Source organism: Mobula birostris, chromosome 5 (genome assembly GCF_030028105.1).
Source record: "Mobula birostris isolate sMobBir1 chromosome 5, sMobBir1.hap1, whole genome shotgun sequence".
NCBI lineage: Eukaryota > Metazoa > Chordata > Chondrichthyes > Myliobatiformes > Myliobatidae > Mobula > Mobula birostris.
The window spans coordinates 92647196-92673088 of NC_092374.1; the positions used below are offsets into that span (position 1 = coordinate 92647196).

Genomic DNA, 25893 nt, shown 5'->3' on the forward strand with positions numbered 1-25893 from the left:
GGTCCTAGACTCCCCCACTATAGGAAACACCCTCTCTACGTCCGCTCTGTCTGTGTCCTCCGGTCCTAGACTCCCCCACTATAGGAAACATCCTCTCCACATCCACTCTATCTGTGTCCTCTGGTCCTAGACTCCCCCACTATAGGAAACATCCTCTCTACATCCACTCTGTCTAGGCCTTTCAATATTCAATAGGTTTTAAAGAGATCTCTCTTCATTCTTCTAAGAGCTAGTGAATACAGGCCCAGGCCATCAAAGCTCCTCATATATTAACTGGAATTATTCTAATAAGCCTCCTCTGAACCTGTAATTTAATCACCTCTGTTCTAAAGAGATTCTGTAAATTCTATTCCGAGGCTACTGAATCCCCCCCATCATTGGAGATGTCCTCTCCACATCCACTCAATCTGGGCCTTTCAATATTCGATAGGTTTCAATGGGATAATCCCTCATTCTTCTAAACTCCAGCGAGTACAGGCCCAAAGTAATCAAATGCTCACTCGTTAACCCTTTCATTCTAAGGATCATTCTCGTAAACCTACTCTGGATCCTCTCCACTGCCAGCACACCCTTCCTCAGATAAGCAGCCCAAAACTGCTCACAAATACTCCGAATGCCGTCTGACCAATCCCTTATAAAGCCTCTCAGCATTACATCCTTGCTTTTACATTCTAGTCCTCTCGAAATGAATGCTAATATTGCATTTATCTTCCTTCACGAACCACCCTGACGAGTTTTAGGACAGCCTCTTACTCTCTGCCATCAGCTTTCTGTACGGTTCATGATCCCATGAACACCACTTTGTTATTTCTCTTTTGCACCGTTTATTTTTATTGTAACTTAAGAGTAATTTTTTATGCCTTGTGCTGTACTGCTGGTGCTTCTTGAGTTCCAACCCTACAACCCCATCGTGCGAGGTGGAAATGAGTAAGGCCGGGCAACAGGGCTCTGGTGAAGCTGTATAGGCCAACGAATAGCAGAAGGGTTGATGAACTCAAATCATACCACTGACTTCAGAGGACAATGAAGATGGAGGTCTTCGATGGCCGATGCTCCACTGGGAGCTAAGGACTCAAGTTGGGGTCTCCCTACCTTCTGTCCAAGACCTCTTTCAGAGTCGATGCCTCCAGAAGACACAGTACATCATTAAAGACCCCTCACACCCTCTCCATGAACTGTTTGTTCTTCTGCCATCAGGCAAACGATACAGGAGCATCAAAACTAAAACCACAAGGCTACTAAACAGCTTCCTCCCACAGGCCGTCAGACTGCTAAATAGCTGCTCCACCTGACTCTGCTTTGGACACTTTTAACTTGCACTGGACACCTATAACTTGATTTTAACTGACATGTGGCTGTTGCGTTTTACTAATTATTGCTATGTTTATTACTTAGCGTTGCGTTTGTTATCTTATGATTGCACTGCTCCTGAGAAACGCTGTCTCATTCTGCCCTGCAGAGCTGATGTACGGTTAGAATGACAGTAAAGTTTTTTGAATCTTTGAATCTTGAATCTAAATAAGTACTGTACTGCTGCTGCAAAACATACAATAGTGATCCTAAACCTGATTCTGATCAGATGGTCAGATCGGGCATCTTACCTGTGAACCCTACCCAATATGCTCCCCCCAATTCAGTATTATTTTTACTTTAACCAGTAAAGTGGACCTGAAGGATTGTTAAAATCTGCTGCAGGAACTCAGCAGGTCAAATAGCATCTCTGCAGAGGAATGAACAGCCTTTGTTTCGTGCTGAGATCCTTCATCAGGACTGGAAGGGAAGGGGGAAGAAGCCAGAATAAGGTGTGGGGGGTGGAGGGAGAAGCTGGCAAGTGATAGGATTTGTTTCTGGTTAGCTGGAAAAAAACATTTGCTGAGGTAAACTGGCCACTTTTAACCATTCTTGATAAACTATGGAGATCCAAACTGTTTCACAGCAAATCTTGATGCTCAGTTACCGAAACACTGGAACGGACACGAACACACACACACACATGTAACAGAATGCTGGAAATCTTGATGAACACACTCAAAGATCTGTAGAAACTCAGCAGGTCAAGCAGCATTTATGCAGGGGAATAACAGTTGATGTTTGTTTCGTGCTGAGGTCTGGAAAGGAAGGGGGAAGAAGCCAGAGTAATATGGGAGGTGGGGGGGGGTTTTGGGAGGACAGAATGAGTACAGGTTGGAACGTGATGGGTGAGACCAGGTAAGGGGTGAGAGGCGATGAAGTAAGAAGCTGGGAGGTGGTAATTGGAAGAGTAAAGGGCAGAAGGAGGAATCTGATAAGAGAAGAAAGTTGACCATGGAAGAAAAGGAAGGAGGAGGGCATCCAGAGGAAGGCCATGGACAGATGAGGAGATTAGGGGTGAGAAGGGAACCAGAATAAAGAATGGAAAATGAGAGGGGGGGGAGGCAGGTGGGTGCGAGGGGATATGTTGAAGAAGTAAAAGGAGTCTGTGGGAGCTTACTGTGCACAGCAAGCTCTCACAGGGGCCACTGTAAGAAAGGGACGGTGAAATGGGTACATACCTCAGTGACCACTTTATTAGGTACAGGAGTGGAACCTGGCATGGTCTTCTGTTGCTGTAATCCATCCACTTCCAAGGTCAATGTGCTGTGTGTTCAGAGATGCTCTTCTACACACCACTGTTGTCACGTGTGGTTATTCGAGTTACTGTCGCCTTCCTATCAGCTTGAACCAGTTGTGACTATTCCCCTCTGACCTCTCTCATTAACAAGGGACTTTTGCCCATAGAACTGCTGCTCACTGGATGTTTTTTTGTTTCTTGTACCATTCTCTGTAAACTCTAGAGACGGTTGTGTGTGAAAATCCCAGGAAATCAGCAGTTTCTGAAATACTCAAACCACCCTGTCTGGCACCAACAATCTTTCTATGGTCAAAGTCCCTTAGATCTCATTCCTTCCCCCATTCTGATGTTTGGTCCGAACATCTGAAACCCTTCACCATGTCCGCATGCTTTTATGCACCGAATTGATGCCACATGATTGGCTGATTAGATAACTGCATTAACGGACAGCTGTGCAGGTGTACCCAATGAAGTGGCCACAAAGTGTAGTTTGGAGAGGTGGACTGGATTGGGGGGGGGGGGACCATATGGGGTGGAGTTTCCTTTCAGCCGCTTACCACTTGCATCCTTTCAGGAAATTTTCCGCCACGCCAGTGTACTCTTCCCAGGCGCCCACCAGGAACCGGGGCTCACGGCTAAAATCGTATTCAACCTGGCTGAATGTAGCAGAAACAACGGACTCAGTCACACTCCACTCGGCGAGAAGAATACTTCCGGTAAACCCCCCAACCTGCACCTGCTATATCCACAGAGCTGTCTGCATGAAGTATAGTCATCGATTAAATCACCCAGAACTATGGCGTTGCCTTGTCAATGGATGGTGTCTGAGGAGAACAGTGTGGAGAATTACTGGTGGGCAGCAGACTCACCCAGTTAGATGGTTGTGGGTTCGAGGCCTACCCCAGCGCCTGGAGGGCATGAGTACTGAAAATGCTCGCTGGGTCAGGCAGCACCTATGGAGAGAGAAACAGAGTTAGTGCGTCAAGATGATGACCTCTGGTTTCCTCTCCACAGACACTGCCTGATGTGCTGAGCATTATTTTATATTAGATTTCCCACACGTGAAGTGTTCATGCTTTGGAATTAATCCAGGCTGATACCCCTGGTGCTATCGTGGTGGAATGCTGTACCACCAGAGGCACTCCTTTTGGAGGGGAATTTGTCTGCTGATGTATGACCCCAAGATAAGCTGGGGAAGCTCTCCAACCAGGGACAATGGCCCCTCCCCCAGAGTAGGGGTGAACAAAACAAGGTGGCATAGATTTGGGGCGGGTGGGGGAAGAAACCTGACAGTCAACAACGGCTAGATACATTGAGGACATTTAAGACACTCTTAGATAGGTGCATGGATCATAGAAAAATAGAGGGCTACGGAGTAAGAAAGGGTTAGATTGATCTTAAGAGTAGGTTGAAAGGATGGTACAACACTGTGGGCCAAAGGACCTATGTTCTGTTTATTTATGTATTTTTCTTTTTTGAGATACAGCACGGAATAGGCCCCTCCGGCTGCTCTTCAAACCGCACCACCCAGCAACCCCGATTTAATCCAAGCCTAATCACGGGACAATTTACGACCTACCAACCAGTATGACTTTGGACTATGGAAGGAAACTGGAACATCTGGAGGAAGCCCATGTGGTCACAGGGAGAACATACAAACTCCTTGCAGGTAGTGGCAGGGATTGAACTTGGGTCACTGGTACTGTAAAACCCTGTGCTAACCACTACCCTACCATGCTGCCCATGGTGGTGAGTACACAGAGTGAGCTGCCAAAGGAAGTGGCTTTGGCAGCTACAACAGTATCATTGAAGTAGCACCTGGATGGGTACATGTAGGGGGTGGTCTCGGAGGGAAATGGGCTGAACAGAGGAAATTGGGGGGAACAGGGTGCACTGTAATCAGTGTGGACAAATTGGGCCGAAGGGCCTGTATACATACTGTACTTGGTCTGACGCCCTAATATTTCACCCCCTCATTAACCTGATCTTTAAAGTGGTGTCTGTGGGAATTTGCTATGTGCAGACACATACAAAGCCCCTCAGACTCCATTTTACAGTCACAAATCTCCAATATTTCGATAGTTGTGCATCAAAGTTTGCTGTAAAACAGTTTGGGACTCTGAAGTTAATAAAGGATGGTATAAAGTGCCTAGTTTACCTCAACAAATGTTCCCCCCCACCACAAGTAACCAAAAACAATTTACATTCCTACTTTCCCTCAGGCCCATGGTGCTGGTTAAACTAAAAATAAAAATTTGCCAGCTTAACCATTTCCGATTTTGCCACATGAAAGACCACAAGACATAGGAACAGAATTAGGCCATTCGACCCATTGAGTCAGCCATTTGATCATGGCTGATATATTCTCCCTCTCAACCCCGTTCTCCTGCCTTCTCTCCGTAACGTTTGACACCATGATTAATCAAGAACCTCTGCTTTCAAATGTGACGAAAGAGGGTTACAAAAGTACACATAGACTAAGATGTTAACTGTCCTGTGCTGGCACCAGTGGGATCAACAGTTGATCTACCACTTGTCTTCAGGAGAGAGAGATAAGTAAGACAATGGAGCAGCATTTGGAAATGTTAATGAAGAGACGAGAGAGTTTAACGGAAGGAGACACCGGACTGAATATTGTCAAGACCGGCTCCTTTTGAACCCTGAACTGTTTGAAGTGTGATGGACAGGCGATACCCCAGCAGGGGGATAAAAAGGGGCAGGTTCGCTAAGACACCACACACGACACCACGAGGTAACGAGACCCTGGAAGCGGTGTGCCCCCCACAAGTCGGTGGGAGTTTTTGGAGGACTGATCGCGGGACCAGCCATAGACGCACAGGGTGGAAAGATACGGTCGGCGGGAACCTGGTGTGTGTGTCCACCTTTGCCTGGGTGCCGGGTTCACCGCAGAGGAACGATCGTATCTGGAACGGAGGGGTCACAGTCGGTGACCTCAGAAGATATTACAAAGGGCTCGCCCGAAAGCTAACTGCGAGGAATATCGAAGGTCTGTTTGGAATCTGATTTGCATATTCATTCATTCTCTCTCTCTCTCCCCAACGACACAACGGCGACTACTGCGAACTGAATTAAACTGAACTCTGTCACTTGTGATTGAACATTTTACCCCTAGACTGCGATAGAGCTTGATTGATCCTATTATCCTAGTTCTGTGTACATGTGTGTTTATTCATTGCTAACCTGTTGCATTTATACCCTTACTATTAGAGTACTGTGTTGCTTATTTCTTTAATAAAACTTTCTTAGTTCCAGTAATCCAGACTCCAACTGAGTGGTCCATTTCTGCTGGTTTGGCAACCCAGTTACGGGGTACGTAACACAAAATACCCAATGACTTGGCCTCCACAGCCATCTGTGGCAATGAATTCCACAGATTCACTATCCTCTGGCTAAAGAAATTCCTCATCTCTGTCCCTCCACTCTGGTCCTAGACACCTCACAATAGGAAACATCTTCTGCATGCCCACTGGAAGTTCAAAGTACATTTGAAGTAGGTATACTATATACAACCCCGAGATGTGTCTCCTTTCAGGCAAACACAAAACAAAGAAACCCAAAGAAACAACATCCAATGTGCAGAAAAAAAACAAATCATGCAAACAATAAAAATAAGGAAGTAACATTCAGAACTGAAGGTCACGAACGTGAGTCCACAGCCACAAAACCAGTCACAGACAATCCAGGAGCCCATTAGTTGCAGCCACAGGCCTAGTTCAATGCAGAGACGAGTAAACCTCACGGAGCAGTGAGCTGAACACTGGCCCGGCCTTCGCATCTGGCCCTGACACCCTAACCTGTTCAAGTCTGGTCCGTATTTAAATCGGCCAAACCTCTGATCATTCCTTGCTCTCGGTCCTGGGCCCTACAGGCTCGATCCAGCCCGTTCTCGACCTTTCCAATCTGACCCAGTGCTTAATTCAACCAAACAGCAGGTTCTTCCTTGCTCTCCATCCTGGGCCCTTCCGCCTTAACTGGCTTGCTTCAGTTCTGCTGCTTCAAATCGTCTCGTCTGCTCCAGCAATGGCCAAACACTGGGTTATTCCCCACTCTTGGGCCCAGCTGTTTTGATTCGGCCCATATACGCCATAATGAAAATGTCCTGCACCTTTGAGACTTCAGTTTACACTGTAAAAAGTCAGCCTGTGAGACAGCGGGAGAGTTTAAAAAGCCAGCAGATTAATGGAGCAGATTAAAGGCGATGAACTGAGAGTTTGGATACATACATGGAATTATGATGTAGTGGCCATTACAGAGACTTGGCTGGCACCAGGGCAGGAATGGATTCTCAATATTCCTGGATTTCAGTGCTTTAAAAGGGATAGAGGGGGGGGAAGGGGAGGAGGGATGGCATTACTGGTCAGGGATACTATTACAGCTACAGAAAGGGTGGGTAATATAGCAGGATCCTTTTTTGAGTCAGAATCGGTAGAAGTCAGGTACAGGAAGGGAGCAGTTACTCTATTGGGGGTATTCTATAGGCCGCCTGGTAGCAGCAGAGATACAGAGGAGCAGATTGGGAGGCAGATTTTGGAAAGGTGCAAAAATAACAGGGTTGTTATCATAAGTGACTTTAACTTCCCTAATATTGATTGGCACCTGATTTGTTCCAATGGTTTAGACGGGGCAGAGTTGGATGGATTCCTGTCACAGTATGTTGACAGGCCGACTAGGGGGGATCCCACACTAGATCTAGTATTAGGTAACAAACGGGTCAGGTCACAGATCTCTCAGTGGGTGAGCATCTGGGGGACAGTGACCAGTGACCACCGCTCCCTGGCCTTTAACATTATCATGGAAAAGGACAGAATCAGAGAGGACAGGAAAATTTTTAATTGGGGAAGGGCAAATTATGAGGCTATAAGGCGAGAACTTGTAGGTGTGAATTGGGATGATGTTTTTGCAGGGAAATGTACTATGGACATGTGGTCGATGTTTGGAGATTTCTTGCAGGATGTTAGGGATAAATTTGTCGCGGTGAGGAAGATAAAGAATGGTAGGGTGAAGGAACCTTGGGTGACAAGTGAGGTGGAGAATCTAGTCAGGTGGAAGGCGGCAGCATACATGAGGTTTAGGAAGCAAGGATCAGATGGGTCTATTGAAGAATATAGGGTAGCAAGAAAGGAGCTTAAGAAGGGGCCGAGGAGAGCAAGAAGGGGGCATGAGAAGGCCTTGGCGAGTAGGGTAAAGGAAAACCCCAAGGCATTCTTCAATTATGTGAAGAACAAAAGCATGACAGGAGTGAAGATAGGACCGATTAGATATAAAGGTGGGAAGATGTGCCTGGAGGCTGTGGAAGTGAGCGAGGTCCTCAATGAATACTTCAATGAAGCTGTTGGAAAAGATTCTTAGAGATAGGATCTATGGGCATTTAGAAAATCATGGTCTGATCAGGGGTAGTCAGCATGGCTTTGTGAAGGGCAGATCGTGTCTAACAAGCCTGATAGAGTTCTTTGAGGAGGTGACCAGGCATATAGATGAGGGTAGTGCAGCGGATGTGATCTATATGGATTTTAGTAAGGCATTTGACAAGGTTCCACACGGTAGGCTTATTCAGAAAGTCAGAAGGAATGGGTTCCAGGGAAGTTTGGCCAGGTGGATTCAGAATTGGCTTGCCTGCAGAAAGCAGAGGGTGGTGGTGGAGGGAGTACATTCAGATTGGAGGGTTGTGACTAGTGGTGTCCTGTAAGGATCAGTTCTGGTACCTCTACTTTTCGTGATTTTTATTAAAGACCTGGATGTAAGGGGTAGAAGGGTGGGTTGGCAAGTTTGCAGACGACACAAAAGTTAGTGGTGTTGTGGATAGTGTAAAGGGATTGTCGCAGATTGCAGAGAGACATTGGTAAGATGCAGAAATGGGCTGAGAAGTGGCAGATGGAGTTCAACCCGGAGAAGTGTGAGGTGGTACACTTTGGAAGGACAAACTCCAAAGCAGAGTACAAAGTAAATGGTAGGATACTTGGAAGTGTGGAGGAGCAGAGGGATCTGGGAGTACATGTCCACAGATTCCTGAAAGTTGCCTCACGGGTAGATAGAGTAGTTAAGAAAGCTTATGGAGTGTTAGCTTTCATAACTCCAGGGATAGAGTTTAAGAGTCGCGGGGTAATGACGCAGCTCTATAAAACTCTGGTTAGGCCACACTTGGAGTACCGTGTCTAGTTCTGGTCGCTTCACTATAGGAAGGATGTGGAAGCATTGAAAAGGGTACAGAGGAGATTTACCAGGATGCTGCCTGGTTTAGAGAGTATGCATTATGATCAGAGATTAAGGGAGCTAGGGCTTTACTCTCCGGAGAGAAGGAGAATGAGAAGAGACACGATAGAAGTATACAAGATATTAAGAGGATATTAATAGAGTGGACAGCCAGCGCCTCTTCCCCAGGGCACCACTGCTCAATACCAGAGGACATGACCTTAAGGTAAGGGGTGGGAAGTTCAAGGGGGATATTTGAGGAAGGGTTTTTACTCAGAGAGTGGTTGGTGCGTGGAATGCACTGCCTGAGTCAGTGGTGGAGGCAGATGCACTAGTGAAATTTAAGAGACTACTAGACAGGCATATGGAGGAATTTAAGGTAGGGGGTTATATGGGAGGCAGGGTTTGAGGGTTGGCACAACATTGTGGGCCGAAGGGCCTGTACTGTGTTGTACTGTTCTGTGTGTTCTATTTCCAGAAAAAATGTCAGGTCGTACAGGTGGTTCAAAAACTCAGCTCCGAAAGGGAAGTTACAGGCCGTTGATTTCAGTGATTGTTTTCTGAGGGAAAAGTGTGCGTAATAAAGTAATAGTTGTGTTTTCCGCCAGCAAGTTGTCACTGTTTCCCTAGCACCATCTACCTAAGGAAGCCTTTCAATATTTGGTAGGTTTCAACGAGATCCCCTCTCATACTCCAGCAAGTATAGACACAGAGCCATTAAACGGTAGGGAAGGAGACAACCAGCAGCATTCTACAAACGTTCATTGGGTCTCGAGTAGAGAACTGTCAGTGAGAACTTCAAGATGGAGCCAAGGGTGAGAAAATTATATTAACCAGATTGGCTCCTATGAGGAGTGAGCAGACAAAGGAAGCGACAATACAAACAGAAGCTGCCCTCCTTGCTGAGTTTTTTAGGAAAGGGACTTGAGTGATGGGTCAAACTGCCTCTTCCCGTGCCTTGCATCTTGTTTGTGTTTACTGCAGCCGTCTGCCAATGCCAGGGCTAAGTTTCAAGGTCGAACTGGAGTGTTTTATGGAACAACGACCTGGTGTTGAGTGGCATCAACTTGTCACACATACAAAGCTTGCATGTCATCAGTGGAGTGACCTTGGATGCTGGCCAGGGGGCGAACAGGAACGTGCTCTCTTTGCAGGCCTCACAGGAGGGACCTCTCAGAGATGGCTAGTTGGGAAACTGAGCAAACTTTCCAGAGATCAGGCTCCACGCTCCATCTGGACGACTGACAACCTATTATATTATAGTCAGACAGCACAGAAACTGCCTTCAACCCATCTATTCCATGTTGATTGCCAAATATCCACATAAACCTTCTCCCATCAACTCCCCCTGATCTAACAGTCACCTACATACCAGGGACAATTTACACCATCCATTATCCTACCACCTTCAACTTGGGAGGAAAGAGGAGCATGTACAGGGAGATCCATAGGGTCACTCTTGAATGTACAAATTACATCACAAGATGGCGTGTGCAGTTGCAGTGGCCACTCTGGCTCCAACCAATGGTGAAATTACTTGTCCTGTTCACCTTTTCTATGACCGAGAAACACTGCTGAACATTGAGAACACTAAAATCTGCAAGTCTACCTTGCTAGCAAGTGAAATAATGAAGGTGCTGCGAAGTTGTGTATTACCGCATGGAGAGGTACCGCAGTGTATTACAGCTACACAGGGAAGGGTCCATCGGAAGCAGTGAGCTTGAAAGCAGAAGCACGGTAAATGTGCTGGTATTAAATTGAGACTCAAAGCGGATCTCTGTAGGTCAATTCTACTTGCTAACTTCTCATCTCTGGGAAATAAACTGGATTACCGACGTCTGCGCCTGAACCAATGGGATATGAGGGACTGTTGCACTCTTGGCTTCAAGGCACCATTCCAGACTCGGCCGTCTAGCTAGAAAGCGTAATCTCCTTTTGAGCAGACAGATATGCAGTAACCTTCAGCAAGACACGTGGAGGAGATCAATAAGAACTGGTGGTGAACGGCGCGGTATTAATGGCCCACTGTTCACCGCAGATAGAATTTTTAATGGTGAAGTGCAGGCTATTCTATTTACCGTGGGAGTTCACGCCATTGTCATTTTTGCTGTTTCCATCCCCCCCCCTCCCCCCCACCCGGTGCTAGTTCCAGGGAAGCGTTGCAGGATCTTTACAGCACAATCTGCAACCTCAAAGCCACTCACCCCGATGCTGTCTTCATTGTCACTGGTGACTTCAATCATGCCAACTTAAAATCAATCCTGCCAGAGCTCTAGCAGGTCAACTTCACAAACAGAGGACAGAATGTAGTATATACCAATGCTCTTGAAGCTTACAAGGCTATCCTCCGCCCTCAACTTGGATACTCAAACCACATACCCATTTCACTAATCCCTGCATACAGACCACTCTGGTTAAGTAAGTCAAACCAGTTCACAGGGTGATTAGGACCTGGCCAGAAGGTGCTGCAGGACTGCTTCAAAATCAGAGGCTGGATATTCAGGGAGGTGGTTACCTATGATCAACACATCAACATTAATGAATAGATGGAATTGGTGACTGGCTACATAGGAAAGTGCATTGAAGACATTGATGTGATTAAACACTACACTGCCAGGGCAAACCAGAAAGTACAGCTGACTGAAGAGGTTTGTGCACTGCTTAAGGATCAGGACACTGCTTTTAGATTGGTGGTGGGGGGAAACAGGATGATTCCAAGGTCAGCGAGAGCTGCACTCTACTGTGTCATCGGGAAGGCAAAGCACAAGTACGCACAGAAAAGCCAGACACCTTTGAGACACTGGGGCCACTTGGCACATAAGCCATAGCTAATTACAAGTCCATCCTGCGTGTCAGCTACAGTGACACACATCTTTCTGATACGGTGAATGCTTTCTATGCATGATTTGATTAACTGAATGACGTGACATCGAGAAAATCCTCCTCTCTTCCTGAGGAACTGGCTGCAGCCGAGGTGAGGAGGATCCCAGCCATGGTAAACCTGCAAGGTTGGACAATATACTTGGTCAGGTGCTGAGGGGTTGTGCAGCCCAGCTAACAGAGGTCTTAATGGCAATCCTTAATCTCTCTCCAAAACTGTTCACTGTCCCTGCAGGCTTCAGGGCAGCCACCATCATTCCAGTACCCAAGCGAACAACAGTAACTGGCCTACACGATTACTGACCAGTGGCACTGACTTCAACAATAATGAAGTGCTTTGAGTGGCTGGTCATGGATTGTATAAATTCCCACCTTCCATCTACCTTGGACCCTTTCCAGTTCACTTACCACTCAAACCTATCCTCTGATGATGCCATAGCCTTGGCCCTCCTCTCCATCCTGACCCACCTAGAGGACAATGCCTCACACACCAGGATGTTGTTCACTGATTTCTGCCTGATGTTTAACATGATCATCCCTCTTTGGGACTTAACACCCCTCTCTGTAACTTGGATAATTGATGGAAAGACCCCAGTCAGTCTGAGTTAGCAGCAACATCTCAAGCTCTGTCACACTGAGCACTAGTGTCCCCCAGGGTTGTGTGCTTAGTCTGCTGCTGTTCACACTGCTCACTCATGACAGCACTGCCAGATTCAGCTTAAACTGCTCCAAGCTCAATGATGACACGACAGTGATAAAACGACATACAGAGAGGTGGTAGAGAGGCTTGTCAAATGGTGCAAGAACAACAGTTTAAGTTTCAACGTAGACAAAACAAAAGACTTAATTGTGGACTTTGGGAAGGTGCAGGTCGACTACTCTCCATTGCACATCAACGACTCCAACGTGGAGAAAGCGAAGAGCACAAAGTTCCTTGGTGTGCACATAGCAGACTAACTATCCTGGACCCACAACATCCCCTCACTACTCAAGAAGGCACAGCAGTGTCTACACCTTCTGAGGAGACTGAGGTATGCGAGGCTCCCTGCTCCATTCTAACAACTTTCAACAGGAGCACCATTGAAAGTATCCTGTCTGGCTGCATCAGTGTGTGGTATGGAAGCTGCAAGGCATCGGACCGCTGAAAGGATCCCACCCCTCTATTTGTGACATTTACTGGGACGAAGGGCACAAAGCACTGTTGAGGATCTCTACCACCCATCCCACAATCTGCCCCCAGGAAGGAGGTACAGAAGCATCAGGACCACAGTTGTCTGATTGGGTAACAGCTTCTTCCCCTCAGGCTGTGAGACTAATGAATACCCTAAGACAGTGAGCTGTTTACGGTTTACCCGTGCTGCGCTTTACTACATGCAATTTTAATAATATTTTATTTACTTATTTATAGCATAATATTTTGGCGTATGTGCTGTGTGTGATACATGTTGTGCGGGTGCAACATGGTCTGGAGGAATGCTGTTTCATTTGGTAGTACACAGTATATGCAGTCAGATAACAATAAACTTCAACTTGAAACTCCAGGCAGATAGCAGCAGACACGAGGATCGAAAGCTGCAAGGGGGTAGAATAAGCGGTTATCATAATACTATTACAATCAGGTTTTAGTTTTGGTTGCCATCTGTCAGGACTTTTTACATTCTCCCTGTCACCGTGTGGGTTTCAAAGTTCAAAGTAAAATTATTCTCAAAGTACATACACGTCACCATATACATCCCTGAGATTCACTTTCCTGCAGGCATACTCAATAAATCCAAGAAACGCATTAAAATCAATGAAAGACCGCACCACCAGGATGAACAACCACCAACGTGGAAAAGACAACAAACTCTGCAAATCTAAAAGAAAGAAATAATAATAATAATATACAAATAAGCAATAAATATCAAGAACATGAGATGAAGAGTCCTTGAAAGTGAGTCCACTGGTTGTGGGAAAAATTCAGTGATGGGGGCGAGTGAAGTTACCCCCTCTGGCTTAAGAGCCTGATGGTTGAAGGGTAATAACTGTTCCTGAGACTCCTGTACCTTCTTCCTGATGACAGCAACGACAAGAGAGCATGTCCCATGATGCATACGACTTTCATGTGATGCTCTGCGCAGATGCGCTCAATGATGGGGAAGCCTCTACCCATGAAGGAATGGGCTGTATCCACTACTTCCCCCCTTACCCCCACCTTCAATCTTTTTATCCAGTCCTGAAAGAGTGTCTTGGCCCAAAATGTTGACTGTTTATCCTTTTCCATCAATGCTGCTTGGCTTGCTGAGTTCCTCCAGCATTTTGTGTGTGTTGATTGAATTTCCAGCATCTGCAGATTTTCTTGTGCTTGTGTTCCACTACTTTTTGCAGCAATTTCCGTTCAAGGGCATTGGTGTTTCCATACCAGGCCATGATGCAAATAGTCAATATACTCTCCACTACAGAAGTTTGCCTAAGTTTTGGATGTCATGCCAAATCTTTTCAAACTTCTAAGCAGAGGCGCTGCCGTGCTTTCTTTGTAATGTCACTTAAGTACTGGGCTGAGGATATAACTCATGAAATCATATTTATTATTTAGGAAATAACAGAATTTATTTATAATAAATTTAAAGTTGTCTCCCATCCACTACATAATGTACTGGTTGGGCACAGGAGTACATTCAGCCAGAGACTCATTCCACCGAGATGCAACACCGAGCATCATAGGAAGTCATTCCTGGCGGTGGCCATCAAACTTTACAACTCCTCCCTTGGAGGGTCAGACACCCTGAGCCAATAGGCTGGTCCTGAACTTATTTCCTGGCATAATTTACATATTACTATTTAATTATTTATGGTTTTATTATTTATTATTTATGGTGCAACTGTAACGAAAACCTATTTCCCCCGGGATCAATAAAGTATGACTATGAAAGTTACTGACCCTCTCCACGTCTGATTCCCCGATGAGGACTGGCTCATGGGCCTCCAGTTTCCTCCTCCTGAAGTCAATAATCAACTCCTTGGTAAGAGGCTGTTGTGTCACCAGTCAGATTTTCAATTTCCCTCTCAAATGCTGAATCATCACATATGACTTGGTCAACGACGGTGGTGTTTTCAGAAAACTTAAATATGGCATTGGAGCCGTGCTTAGCCACTCAGTCATAAGTGTAAAGTGAGTGGAGCAGGGGGCTAAGCACACAGCCTCGTGGTGCGCCTGTGACGATGGAGATCGTAGAGGAGATGTTGTCGCCAATCCAGACTGACTGGGGCTTGCAAGTGAAGAAATCGAGGATCTAATTGTATAAGGAGGTATTGAAGCCAATGTCTTGAAGCCTATTGATTAGTTTTGAAGGGATGATAATACTGAACACCGAGCTGCAGTTGATAAAAAGCATCCTAATGTGTGCATCTTTGCTGTCCATATGTTCCAGAGTTGAGTGAAGAACCAATGAAATGGCACTTGTTGTGCTGGTAGGGAAATTAGAGCGATTAGAGCGGATCCAAGTTGCTTCTCAGGCAGGAGTTGATATGGTTCATCAGCAACCTCACAAAGCACGTCGTCACCGTGGACGAGAGTGCTACTGGGTGAAAATCATTGAGGCAGCTTACCACGGCCTTCTGAGGCACCTGTATAATGGAAGACTGCTGGGGGCAGCTAGATACCTCAGACCGCTGAAGTGAGGGGTTAAAGATATTAGTCAGCACTTCAGCCAGTTGATCAGCACAGGTCTTCAGTACTTGGCCAGGTGCTCCACCTGGGCCGGATGTTTTCCGTGGGTTCACCCTTCTGAAAGATGCTGTCATGTTGGCCTGAGTCTGAAAAGACAGGATCATCAGAAGCTGTGGGAATTCGTGAAGAATCCTCCATGTTCTGCCAGGGGCTCTGGTTTCCTCCCACATTCCAAAGAAGTATAGGGTAGGAGTTGTGAGATGTGGCCATGTTACGTTGGTACTGGAAGCATGGAGACACTTGTGGGCTCCCCCAACTCCCAGCACAATTATCAGACTGTGTTGGTTGTTCACGCAATTGATGCATTTCACTGTCTGTTTCAGTGTTTGGAGGTACAGGACACATAAAGCTAATCTTTAATCTGGGGTAGCAGTGCCATCCAGAAAGAAAATGGTTATTTGTCTGCATAGTACCTGTTTTCTCAGAAACCCTACAGCTGAATGTAGACTGTAAGATATATGAGTACAAGTCGGCCATTCGGCCCATTGAGTCTGTTCCACCACTGGACAATTTCTTCCCCAGAATTCTCCCACATTCTCCAGCAACCCTTAACCTATCAAGAACTTATCAATCTCCACCTATAATACACCCAGAATATTTCTGCAACATACATTGCATGTACATATAATACACTCACCCCTGTGGCCACTTTGTAAGGTACCTCCTGTATTTAATAAAGTGGCCACTGAGTGTACGTTCATGGTCTTCTGCTGCTGTAGCCCACCCACTTCAAATTTTGACATGTTGTGCATTCAGAGATGTTCTTCTGCACACCACTGTTGTAATGTGTGGCTGTTTGAATTACGGTCACTTTCCTGTCAGTTTGAACCAGTCTGGCCATTTTCCTCTGATCTCTCTTGTTAACGAGGTGTTTTCACCACAGAACTGCTGCCACTGGATCTCTATTGATTTTTGTATCATACTCTAAGAACTCTACAGCAGGGGTTTCCTACCTTTTATGCCATGGACCCCTACCAACAACCACAGGTTGGGAACCCCTGCTCTAGTGATGGTTGTGCCTGAAGATCCTAGGAAATCTATAGCTTCTGAGATACTCAAACCATCCCATCTGACACTAACAATGTTCAAAGTCACCTAGGTCACATTTCTTCATCATTTTGACGTTTGGTCTGAATAACAACTGAACCATTTGACCACGTCTGCATGCTTTTATGCAATTAAGTTGCTGCCACGTGATTGGCTGATTAGATACTTGTATTAATGTAAAGGTGTACCTAATAAAATAGTCACTATATATACTGATGTTGCTGGGATATGGGTTTCAAAGGGAATGTGCACATTTTTTTTTATACACACTCATACTAAACACGGGATCCTGGAAAACATGCACATTCCCAGTGAACTGAACAGAAGAGACAAATTGCGTGTGAACATTCACCTTCTCTGTCATCAACATCGGGATTAGAGTCAAACAGACCCTTTCACCACTGAGTCTGTGCTGACCACGAACCACCTGTTTCATATCATTCTCTCCACATTCTGGTCATCTCCCCCCCAGACTCCAACCCTCACCCACACAGTAGCAGGTCAGGGACCTGGAAAACATGCACATTCCCAGAGAACTGAACAGAAGGAAAGAGACGAGTTGAGTGTGAACATTCACCCTCTCTGACATCGAGCTCAAGGTTAGAGTCAAGAGCACAGTTATAGGCTCTTTCCATTGATTCCATGCTGGCCATTCTATTGTCCCCACCTTCCTGTCACGTGCACCCACATTCTACCCCTCACCCACACACTGGAAGGGTAATTTACAACCCATAATCCCCGCATGCTGTTGGGATGTGGGAGGGACTGGATCACCTGGGGAAGACCCATGTGGTCAAGGGGAGGATATACACATACACATGGTGTAATTCTTAACCACGAGTTACTTACTAGTAAACGTTGTTCCCTTCCACACACTGCTCTGTGTCACCTGCTGACATCATCTCGGCCTCGGCCTTGACATTTCCACCCAACCACTGGGGATGATCCTGGACTTCGTCCACTCCACCCTCTGTCACCAACAGCTGTATGTCCTCGCCTGCCAAGGGTTGGCCCGGCTCAGCGGTTACTTCAGGGCTGGAGGCCGCTGGGAGGTCCAAGGGCACTAAGGCGCTGTCTACTTCCGGCTGCTCCCCAGGGTCAGAGGTCAGAGCCAGGTCACCATCCTCAGTAGGAGGCGGGGATCCATCATCGCTCTCCAGCTTTGCAGCCTTTGCCAGGGGCTCGTCCTCGCAGATCTGGCTTTTGGGCGCACCCAGCGGGTCGGAGTCATGCCCATCCTCGGGCTCCCCTGTGGCATCCGCGTTCATGGTTCTCGCCGCAGTCAGATCCCTTCGGTGCTACAAGGGTAACGCTTTTTAAAGTTCTTGGATCGCTTTCTGGAGGCCGTGTGCTGATAGACTGTGGAGACCTTGTGCCGAGGCACCGTATTCATCACAACGGACGATGGGGGCTGAACCGTCTCGGCACTGGACTGAAGCAGCAGGCAGCTGGGGACAATACACATTCAGTCAGAGTACCCCCTGAGACCTGCAATTTCCAAATACAATTAGATTCAGCTTTATTATCAATGACATACACTCAGTAGCCACTTAATTAGGAACAGGAGTAGAACATGATGCAGTCTTCTGCTATTGTAGAGCATCCACTTTAAGGTTCAACATATTGTGCATAGAGAGAGCCTACTCTGCACACCACTACTGTGACACATGGTTATTTCAGTTAGTCGCCTTCCTGTCAGCTTGAACCAGTCTGGCCATTCTCCTCTGACCCCTCTCATTAACAAGGTGTTTTTGCCCTCAGAATTGCTGCTCACTGCATGCTTTTTCTTTGTTTTTCGCACCCTTCTCTGTGAACTCTCGAGACTGCTGTGCGTGAAGATCCTAGGAGATCAGCAGTTTCAGAGACACTCAAACCACCTGTCTGGCACCAACAGTCATTCCACAGTCAAAGTCACTTAGATCATATTTCTTCCACATTCTGATGTTTGAACTGAACCTCTTGACTATGCATGCTTTTACGCATTGGGTTGCTGCAACATGATTGGCTGATTAGATATTTGCATGAACGAGATATATCGGTGTACCTAATAAAGTGGCCATTGAATGTATGCCTTAAAATTTCTTGTTTTACGGCAGTACAGTGGAAAACATTAAACAATTGAAATTGCTTTATTTACATTAAGAAATATATTTTAAAAGTTAATAAATAATCAACAACCTAGCTTCTTATCAGGCATAGAAAGCACAGTGCAGGTAGTCAACAAGGGCCACCACAAGGTAGAACTGGAGATCCAGAGCTTACTTTTAGTGCATGAGAGATGTGTTCAACAGTGTGTCACACCTCAAAATGGCCACCAGTGAAGACTTGTTGGATTTTTTTCCCTCTAATTCCATGCAACTTTTCTCTGCATTTGGGTTTACCACTATTCAGTGTGAAGAAAGTCAAAACTGAAGAAGTTACTGAGTCAGCTGTGACACAGTGAGATAATTGGTTTGCTGATGTCATGTGCACTGAGATGTGGTGAGAAGTTTTTGTTTTGTGTGGCAAGATAGACCCTTGGCCTCACAATCTGCTGTGTTAGGATCTTGCATTTTGTTTACCTGCACTGCACTTTTTTTGGTGGCTTTTACACTTTATTCTGGATGCTAGAGGGCCCGAGTTACAGGGAGAGGGTGGCCATGCTGAATCTATATTTCTTGAAGCACAGGAGAATGGGCGGTGACCAAGGAGTTTGTAAAATCATGAGGGGTGTGGATAAGGTGGACTCTTGTAGCCTTTTCCCTCAGGTTGTGTAGAGGGAGAGAGAGTTTATTAGACCTGCTTGTGTAAAAGCGGAGGAGTGAGAGCTTAAAAGAAGTGAGTGGGGGCAGTTGGCACATATTGTGAGCCATGTTTCCTAAGGCATTGGACTGTGCATTACTAGGCACTTAGCAAGGTCCAGTAAAGAGGCTGGGTTTAACTGGAGCAGCTATTGTGTGAGCGGGACAGTGTTAGATTGGGGAATTGATGCTTTGGAGAGGTGTAGGCTGTTGGCAAATATTTTTCGTTACTTATTCTTTCTTTCTTATTGAACATTTAGAACAGTGGGGATGCCAGACAGGGTACTGGAATGCTCCTCTTGTGGGATGTGGGAAGATAGGGCAGCCTCCTGCAGGTTCTAGCAGATCGTGTTAAGGAGTTGAAGCTGGAATTGGATGAACTATAGGTTATTTGGGAGGCTGAGGGGTTGACAGACAGAACATAGAGGTAGTTACACCCAAGGAACAGGACATGGATGACTAGGTGTCTGCCGGGGGTGGGGGGTGGGGGGTGGGAGGGGGGAGAAGGGGCTAGACAGCCAGTGAACATGGATGACTAGTTGACTGCCGGGGGTGGGGAGTTAAAGGGGTTTGACAGCCAGTGGACATGGATGACTGGGCATCTGCCAGGGGTGGGGAGTTAAAGGGGCTAGACAGCCAGTGGACATGGATGACTGGGTGTCTGCCAGGGGTGGGGAGTTAAAGGGGCTAGACAGCCAGTGGACATGGATGACTGGGTGTCTGCCGGGGGTGGGGAGTTAAAGGGGTTTGACAGCCAGTGGACATGGATGACTGGGCATCTGCCGGGGGGGGGGGGGGGAGGAGAAGGGGCTAGACAGCCAGTGGACATGGATGACTGGGCATCTGCTGGGGGGGGGTGGGAAGGGGGAGAAGGGGTTAGACAGCCAGTGGACATGGATGACTGGGCATCTGCCGGGGGGGGGTGGGAAGGGGGAGAAGGGGTTAGACAGCCAGTGGACATGGATGACTGGGCATCTGCTGGGGGGGGTGGGAGGGGGGAGAAGGGGCTAGACAGGCAGTGAACATGGATGACTGGGCGTCTGCCGGGGCAGTGGGGGGGAGAAGGGGCTAGACAGCCAGTGAACATGGATGACTGGGCATCTGCTGGGGGGGTGGGGGGGGGTGGGAGGGGGAGAGAAGGGGTTAGACAGCCAGTGGACATGGATGACTGGGCATCTGCCTGGGCAGTGGGGGGGGGGAGAAGGGGCTAGACAGCCAGTGAATATGGATGACTGGGCATCTGCCGGGGCAGTGGGGGGGGGGGGGAGAAGGGGCTAAACAGCCAGTGAACATGGATGACTGGGCATCTGCCGGGGGGGGGGGTGGGAGGGGGGAGAAGGGGCTAGACAGCCAGTGGACATGGATGACTGGGCGTCTGCCGGGGCAGTGGGGGGGGGGGGGAGAAGGGGCTAGACAGCCAGTGAACATGGATGACTGGGCATCTGCCGGGGCAGTGGTGGTGGGGGGGGAGAAGGGGCTAGACAGCCAGTGAACATGGATGACTGGGCATCTGCCGGGGGGGGGGGGGTGGGAGCGGGGAGAAGGGGCTAGACAGCCAGTGAACATGGATGACTGGGTGTCTGCCGGGGGGGGTGGGAGGGGGGAGAAGGGGCTAGACAGCCAGTGGACATGGATGACTGGGTGTCTGCCGGGGGGGGGGGTGGGAGGGGGGAGAAGGGGCTAGACAGCCAGTGAACATGGATGACTGGGTGTCTGCCGGGGGGGGTGGGAGGGGGGAGAAGGGGCTAGACAGCCAGTGGACATGGATGACTGGGTGTCTGCTGGGGGGGGGGGTGGGAGGGGGGAGAAGGGGCTAGACAGCCAGTGAACATGGATGACTGGGCATCTGCCGGGGCAGTGGGGGGGGGGGGGAGAAGGGGCTAGACAGCCAGTGAACATGGATGACTGGGCATCTGCCGGGGCAGTGGGGGGGGGGGGGAGAAGGGGCTAGACAGCCAGTGAACATGGATGACTGGGCATCTGCCGGGGCAGTGGGGGGGGGGGGAGAAGGGGCTAGACAGCCAGTGAACATGGATGACTGGGCATCTGCCGGGGGGGGGGGGGGTGGGAGCGGGGAGAAGGGGGTAGACAGCCAGTGGACATGGATGACTGGGTGTCTGCCGGGGGGGGGGGTGGGAGGGGGGGAGAAGGGGCTAGACAGCCAGTGGACATGGATGACTGGGTGTCTGCCGGGGGGGGGGGAGGGGAGAAGGGGCTAGACAGCCAGTGAACATGGATGACTAGGTGTCTGCCAGGGTGGGGGGGGGGGAGAAGGGGTTATACAGAGCACCCAGCGCCATTCCTCTCACAACACTTTGGACACTGTTGAAGGAAATAGCCCAGCAGAGGAAAGCCACAGCAGTCAGGTCTCTGGTACTGAGGCCCAGTGGGGAAGGAGTGCGAAGAGATGAACTGTAGTGATAGGGGAGTCATTGGTTAGGATAACAGAAAGGAAGTTCTGTGGATGAGAAATGATTCCCGGATGGTTTGTTGCCTCCCAAGTGCCAAGGTCAGGAACATCTTGGATCGAGTCCATAGCATTCTTAATTGGGAGAGTAAGCAGCCAGAGGTCATAAACTGGACTAGGCCTTGGCTTTGTGGAAGAAGCCAGAGAGCTGTTGAAGATGCTGCCTCTCTGACTGGAGTCCTGTGACTAGTGGTGTGCCGCAGGGATTGGTGCTGGGTCTGTTGTTGTTTATCATCTATGTCAATGATCTATTGATGATTGTGGTTAACTGGATGAACAAATTTGTGGATGACACTAAGACTGGGGCTGTAGGAGACAGTGAGGAAGACTATCAAAGTTTACAGAGGGATTTGGGCCTGCTGGAAATTAATACAGACAAGTGTGAAGTGTTGCACTTCAGTAGGACCAACCAGGGTGGGTCTTACAGTGAGCGGAAGGACACTGAGGAACGCTGTGGAACAGAGGGGTCTGGAAGTACAGATCCATAATTTCTTGAAAGTCGAGTCACAGGTACATAGGGTCACATTGGCCTTCATAAATCAATGTACAGGAGTGGGGCATTATGTTAAAATTGTATAAGATGTTGGTGAGGCCTAATTTGGAGTATTATGTGTAGCTTTGGTCACCTACCTACAGGAAAGATGTAAATAAGATTGAAAGAGTACGGAGAAAATTTACAAGAATGTTGCCAGGACTTGAGGACACAAGCTGTAGGAAAAAGTTGAACAGGTTCGGACTTTATTCCCTGGAACAGAGACGTTTCAGGGAAAATTTGATAGGGGTGTACAAAGTTCTGAGTAGTATACAGTAGATGCAAGTAGACTTGTTCCACTTAGGTTGGGTGAGACTACAACTAGAGATCAGAGGTTAAGGATGAAAGATAAGGGGAAACTTCTTCACTTAGGGTGGTGAGAGTGTGTAGCGAGTTGCCAGCACAAGTGGTGGGTGCATGTTTGATTTCAACATTTAAGAGAAACTTGGGTAGGTACATGGGTGGGAGGGCTATGGTCTGGGTGCATGTCGATGGGACCAAGCAGATTAAAGATGGGCTGAAGGGTGTGTTTCTGTGCTGCGGTGCCCTATGACTCTACGGTTGGTAAGTCCAAGTCTAGAGGGCACAGATACAAGGGAGGTAGCTTCTTTACACAGAAGGCACAGGGTATTGCAGGAGAAAGTGGTCAAGGTGGGTACAATTGCAATATTGAAGAGGCATTTGGATAGGTACATGGAGCGGAGGGGCTTGGAGGGTTTTAAGCTGAACACGGGCAGAAAATTTTAATATGTGTAAACGTATATAGAGAATAAAATTAGTCCTTCCAAATAATTCTCAAGATGATATGTATATGGCAGCATACACGTACTTGAAAAAAATAAATTTACCTTGATATCGACAATGTAGGCCAAGACAAGTACTTACCCTCTGTGCTGGGCACAAGTGTGATGTCAGGAATAAAGAGATTCAGTCTGAGCAGCCTCTGTTTTCGTCAGACAGTGAGACAAATGTACAGAGTGAGAAACGATGATTTAACACTAGTGATCAGCTGCCACCAGCCATTTACATTGGCAGGATCCTCCAGAAAGTAGCGCATTCATATCCTCTTATCTTCGCTCCTTAAAAGAAAGAGATTCAGTTTAAGATGTTTTTTGTGAATGGCAGCCATAGTTGGGACAGAAGTGTAAAGGTTTAGAATGAGAGGCAATGTGTCAAACCCTTTGAAGGACAGATGGTGTCAGCTACTGCCTTCTGGCTCCCCTCTCACTCCTTCTCTTTGTCTACCCATCCCTCAGGTGGTCCTCTCTTTCTCTTTCTTCCATGGTCAACCCTCTTCTCCAATCAAATGCCTGATTCATCCTGTTACCTTTTCCACCCATCACCTCCCAGCTTTTCACTTTATCCCCTTCTCCTACATATCACCTGCCAGCTTGTACTCCACCTCCCCACCTTTTTATTCTGATGACTTCTCCCTTCCTTTCTAGTCCTGAAGGATCCTGACCCAAAATGTTAACTGTATATTCCCCTCCATAGATGTTGCCTAACTTGCTTAGATCCTCCAACATTTTTTGTGTGATAGTAGAGAGAAGAACTAGGAAGTGAAGTTTTGAGGACTTAAGACCAAGAAACTTCTTCAACAAAGAGGGCTGCTCAGCTTCTGAATTCTCCACCGACAGTATGCAGGTTAAACACTGAGCCTGACACAAGTTTGAATCCCACCACAGAAGCAGGGCAAGAAAAGACAAGTAATTAACTGTGGGACAATATTGCAGAATCCAGAAAATAGCAAGTTACTGTAAAGTTAAGTGAGGGACGAAATCTGTAAACTTTCTAATGTGAATGAGCTTAGATATGGTCTGGCAGACTGGGGTCTTCCTCCTTCAGATCAAAGCTAGCCCAGTACTGCCTCCTATTCCCAGATTAGGGAGCCCCCCCACCACCCGCCCCAATACCTCTGCAGAAGGAAAGCTTCCTCCCCTTCAGATCCCTCCACAGGAGGAAGGCAAGCTCTCCCTACCATTGATGCCAGGTTGGGCGAGGGGGAGAGGTGGGTTGACGCCTCCCTCTGAACCCCGATGGAGACTGTGAGTGGCAGTCTCCCTCTTTAATCACCAGGTTAATGGGAAGGGTCGCGCTCCGTCTTGTACTCCAGGCTGGGGAAGGGAGGGATCTCCCTCTGAACCCAGGTTACAGGGAGAGGCCGCTTCCCCTTCCCTCTTCAATGCCTGGGATAAGGGGACGGGAGAGGGCGGTCTCCCTCTGCCTCAGCCCCACAGTGTGGACAGCAGGCCGCACACACGTTAACTCCCAGTTATGGCGGTGGAGCTCCCCACGCCTCGCTGTCTCTCTCTCTCTATTGATATCAGGAACGGACCAGGCTTACTTTCTCTATCGCTCGTCACACTACCGCCGCCATACTGCAGCGCCAGGCCAACGAGATCGAGGCGCTCTCGCGAGAATGCACGTTTGTCAGGACTCCCGTCCTCCACCAATCACCGGCTCGTTTCTCCATCCCGCCCACGTAGCCGGGTCATGTGAAATCTACCCGGCAACAGAGTGGGACAGGTGTGATCACGAACAAGAGAAAATCTGCAGAGGCTGGAAATCAAACAACACACTCAGCAGGCCAGGCAGCACCTATGGAAAAAAAGTACAGCCGACGTTTCGGGCCGAGATCCTTCATCAGGACCAGAGATCATGTAATCTACCCGGCAACAGAATGGGACAAGTGTAATCTACCCGGCAACAGAGTGGGACAGGTGTAATCTACCCGGCAACGGAGTGGGACAAGTGTAATCTACCCAGCAATGGAGAGGGATAGGCGTAATCTACCCAGTAATGGAGAGGGACAGGTGTAATCTACCCAGTAATGGAGTGGGACAGATGTAATCTACCCAGAAACAGAGTGGGACAGGTGTAATCTACCCGGCAACAGAGTGGGACAAGTGTAATCTTCCCGGCAATAGAGTGGGATAGATGTAATCTACCCAGCAACAGAAAGGAACAGGTGTAATCTACCCGGCAATGGATAGACCATAAGATATAGGAGCAGAATTAGGCCACATGACTTAACGAGTCTGTGTCGTCATTCATCAGGGTTGATCCTATTTCCCTTCCAGCCTCAGTCTCCTGCCTTCTCCCCGTATCCTATCACGCCATGACCATCAAGAATCTATTAACCTCTGCCTTAAATATACATAAAGACTTGGCCTCCACAGCTGCCTGTGGCAAAGAATTCCACAAATTTACCGCTTCCTGGCTAAAGAAATTCCTCCTCATCTTCATTCTAAAAGGACACCATCTATTCCGAGGCTGTGTCCTCTGGTCGTAGATTCCCCCACCATAGGAAACATCCTCTCCACATCCATTGTATCAGGGCCTTTCACTATTCAATAGGTTTCAATGGGGTCACCCCTCATTCTTCTAATTCCACTGAATATAGGCCCAGAGCCATCAAATGTTCTTCACAAGACAAGCTGTTCAATCCTGGAATCACTTTCATGAAGTCCTTTGAACCCTCTCCAGTTTCAGCACATCCCTTCCAAGATAAGTGGCCCAGAGCTGCTCACAGTACTCCAAGTCAGGCCTCACCAGTGCTTTGTAAAGTCTCAATGTTACATCCTTGTTTTTATATTCTAGCCCTCTTGAAATGAATGTGAACATTGCATTTGCCTTCCTCACCACAGACTCAACCTGCAAATGAACCTTTAGGGAATC

General features: G+C 47.7%; 1 protein-coding gene across 2 annotated transcripts in view; it reads right to left on the reverse strand.

Annotated features, from left to right (window-relative positions):
- wrap53 (WD repeat containing, antisense to TP53) overlaps positions 1–24608 on the reverse strand; it is a 46150-nt gene extending 21542 nt beyond the window's left edge. Inside the window, exons 1-4 of one of the 2 annotated variants that reach the window (XM_072258442.1) lie at positions 24560–24608; positions 23101–23294; positions 17286–17884; positions 3148–3246 (exon numbers count right to left, since the gene is read on the reverse strand). In XM_072258442.1, the coding sequence (XP_072114543.1) occupies positions 3148–3246; positions 17286–17704 (518 nt within the window). In that variant the 5' untranslated portion in view covers positions 17705–17884; positions 23101–23294; positions 24560–24608. Of the gene's footprint in view, positions 1–3147; positions 3247–17285; positions 17925–23100; positions 23295–24559 lie in introns of both variants that reach the window. The other variant, XM_072258443.1, reaches the window with a different exon arrangement.
- Positions 24609–25893: the final 1285 nt, after the last annotated feature.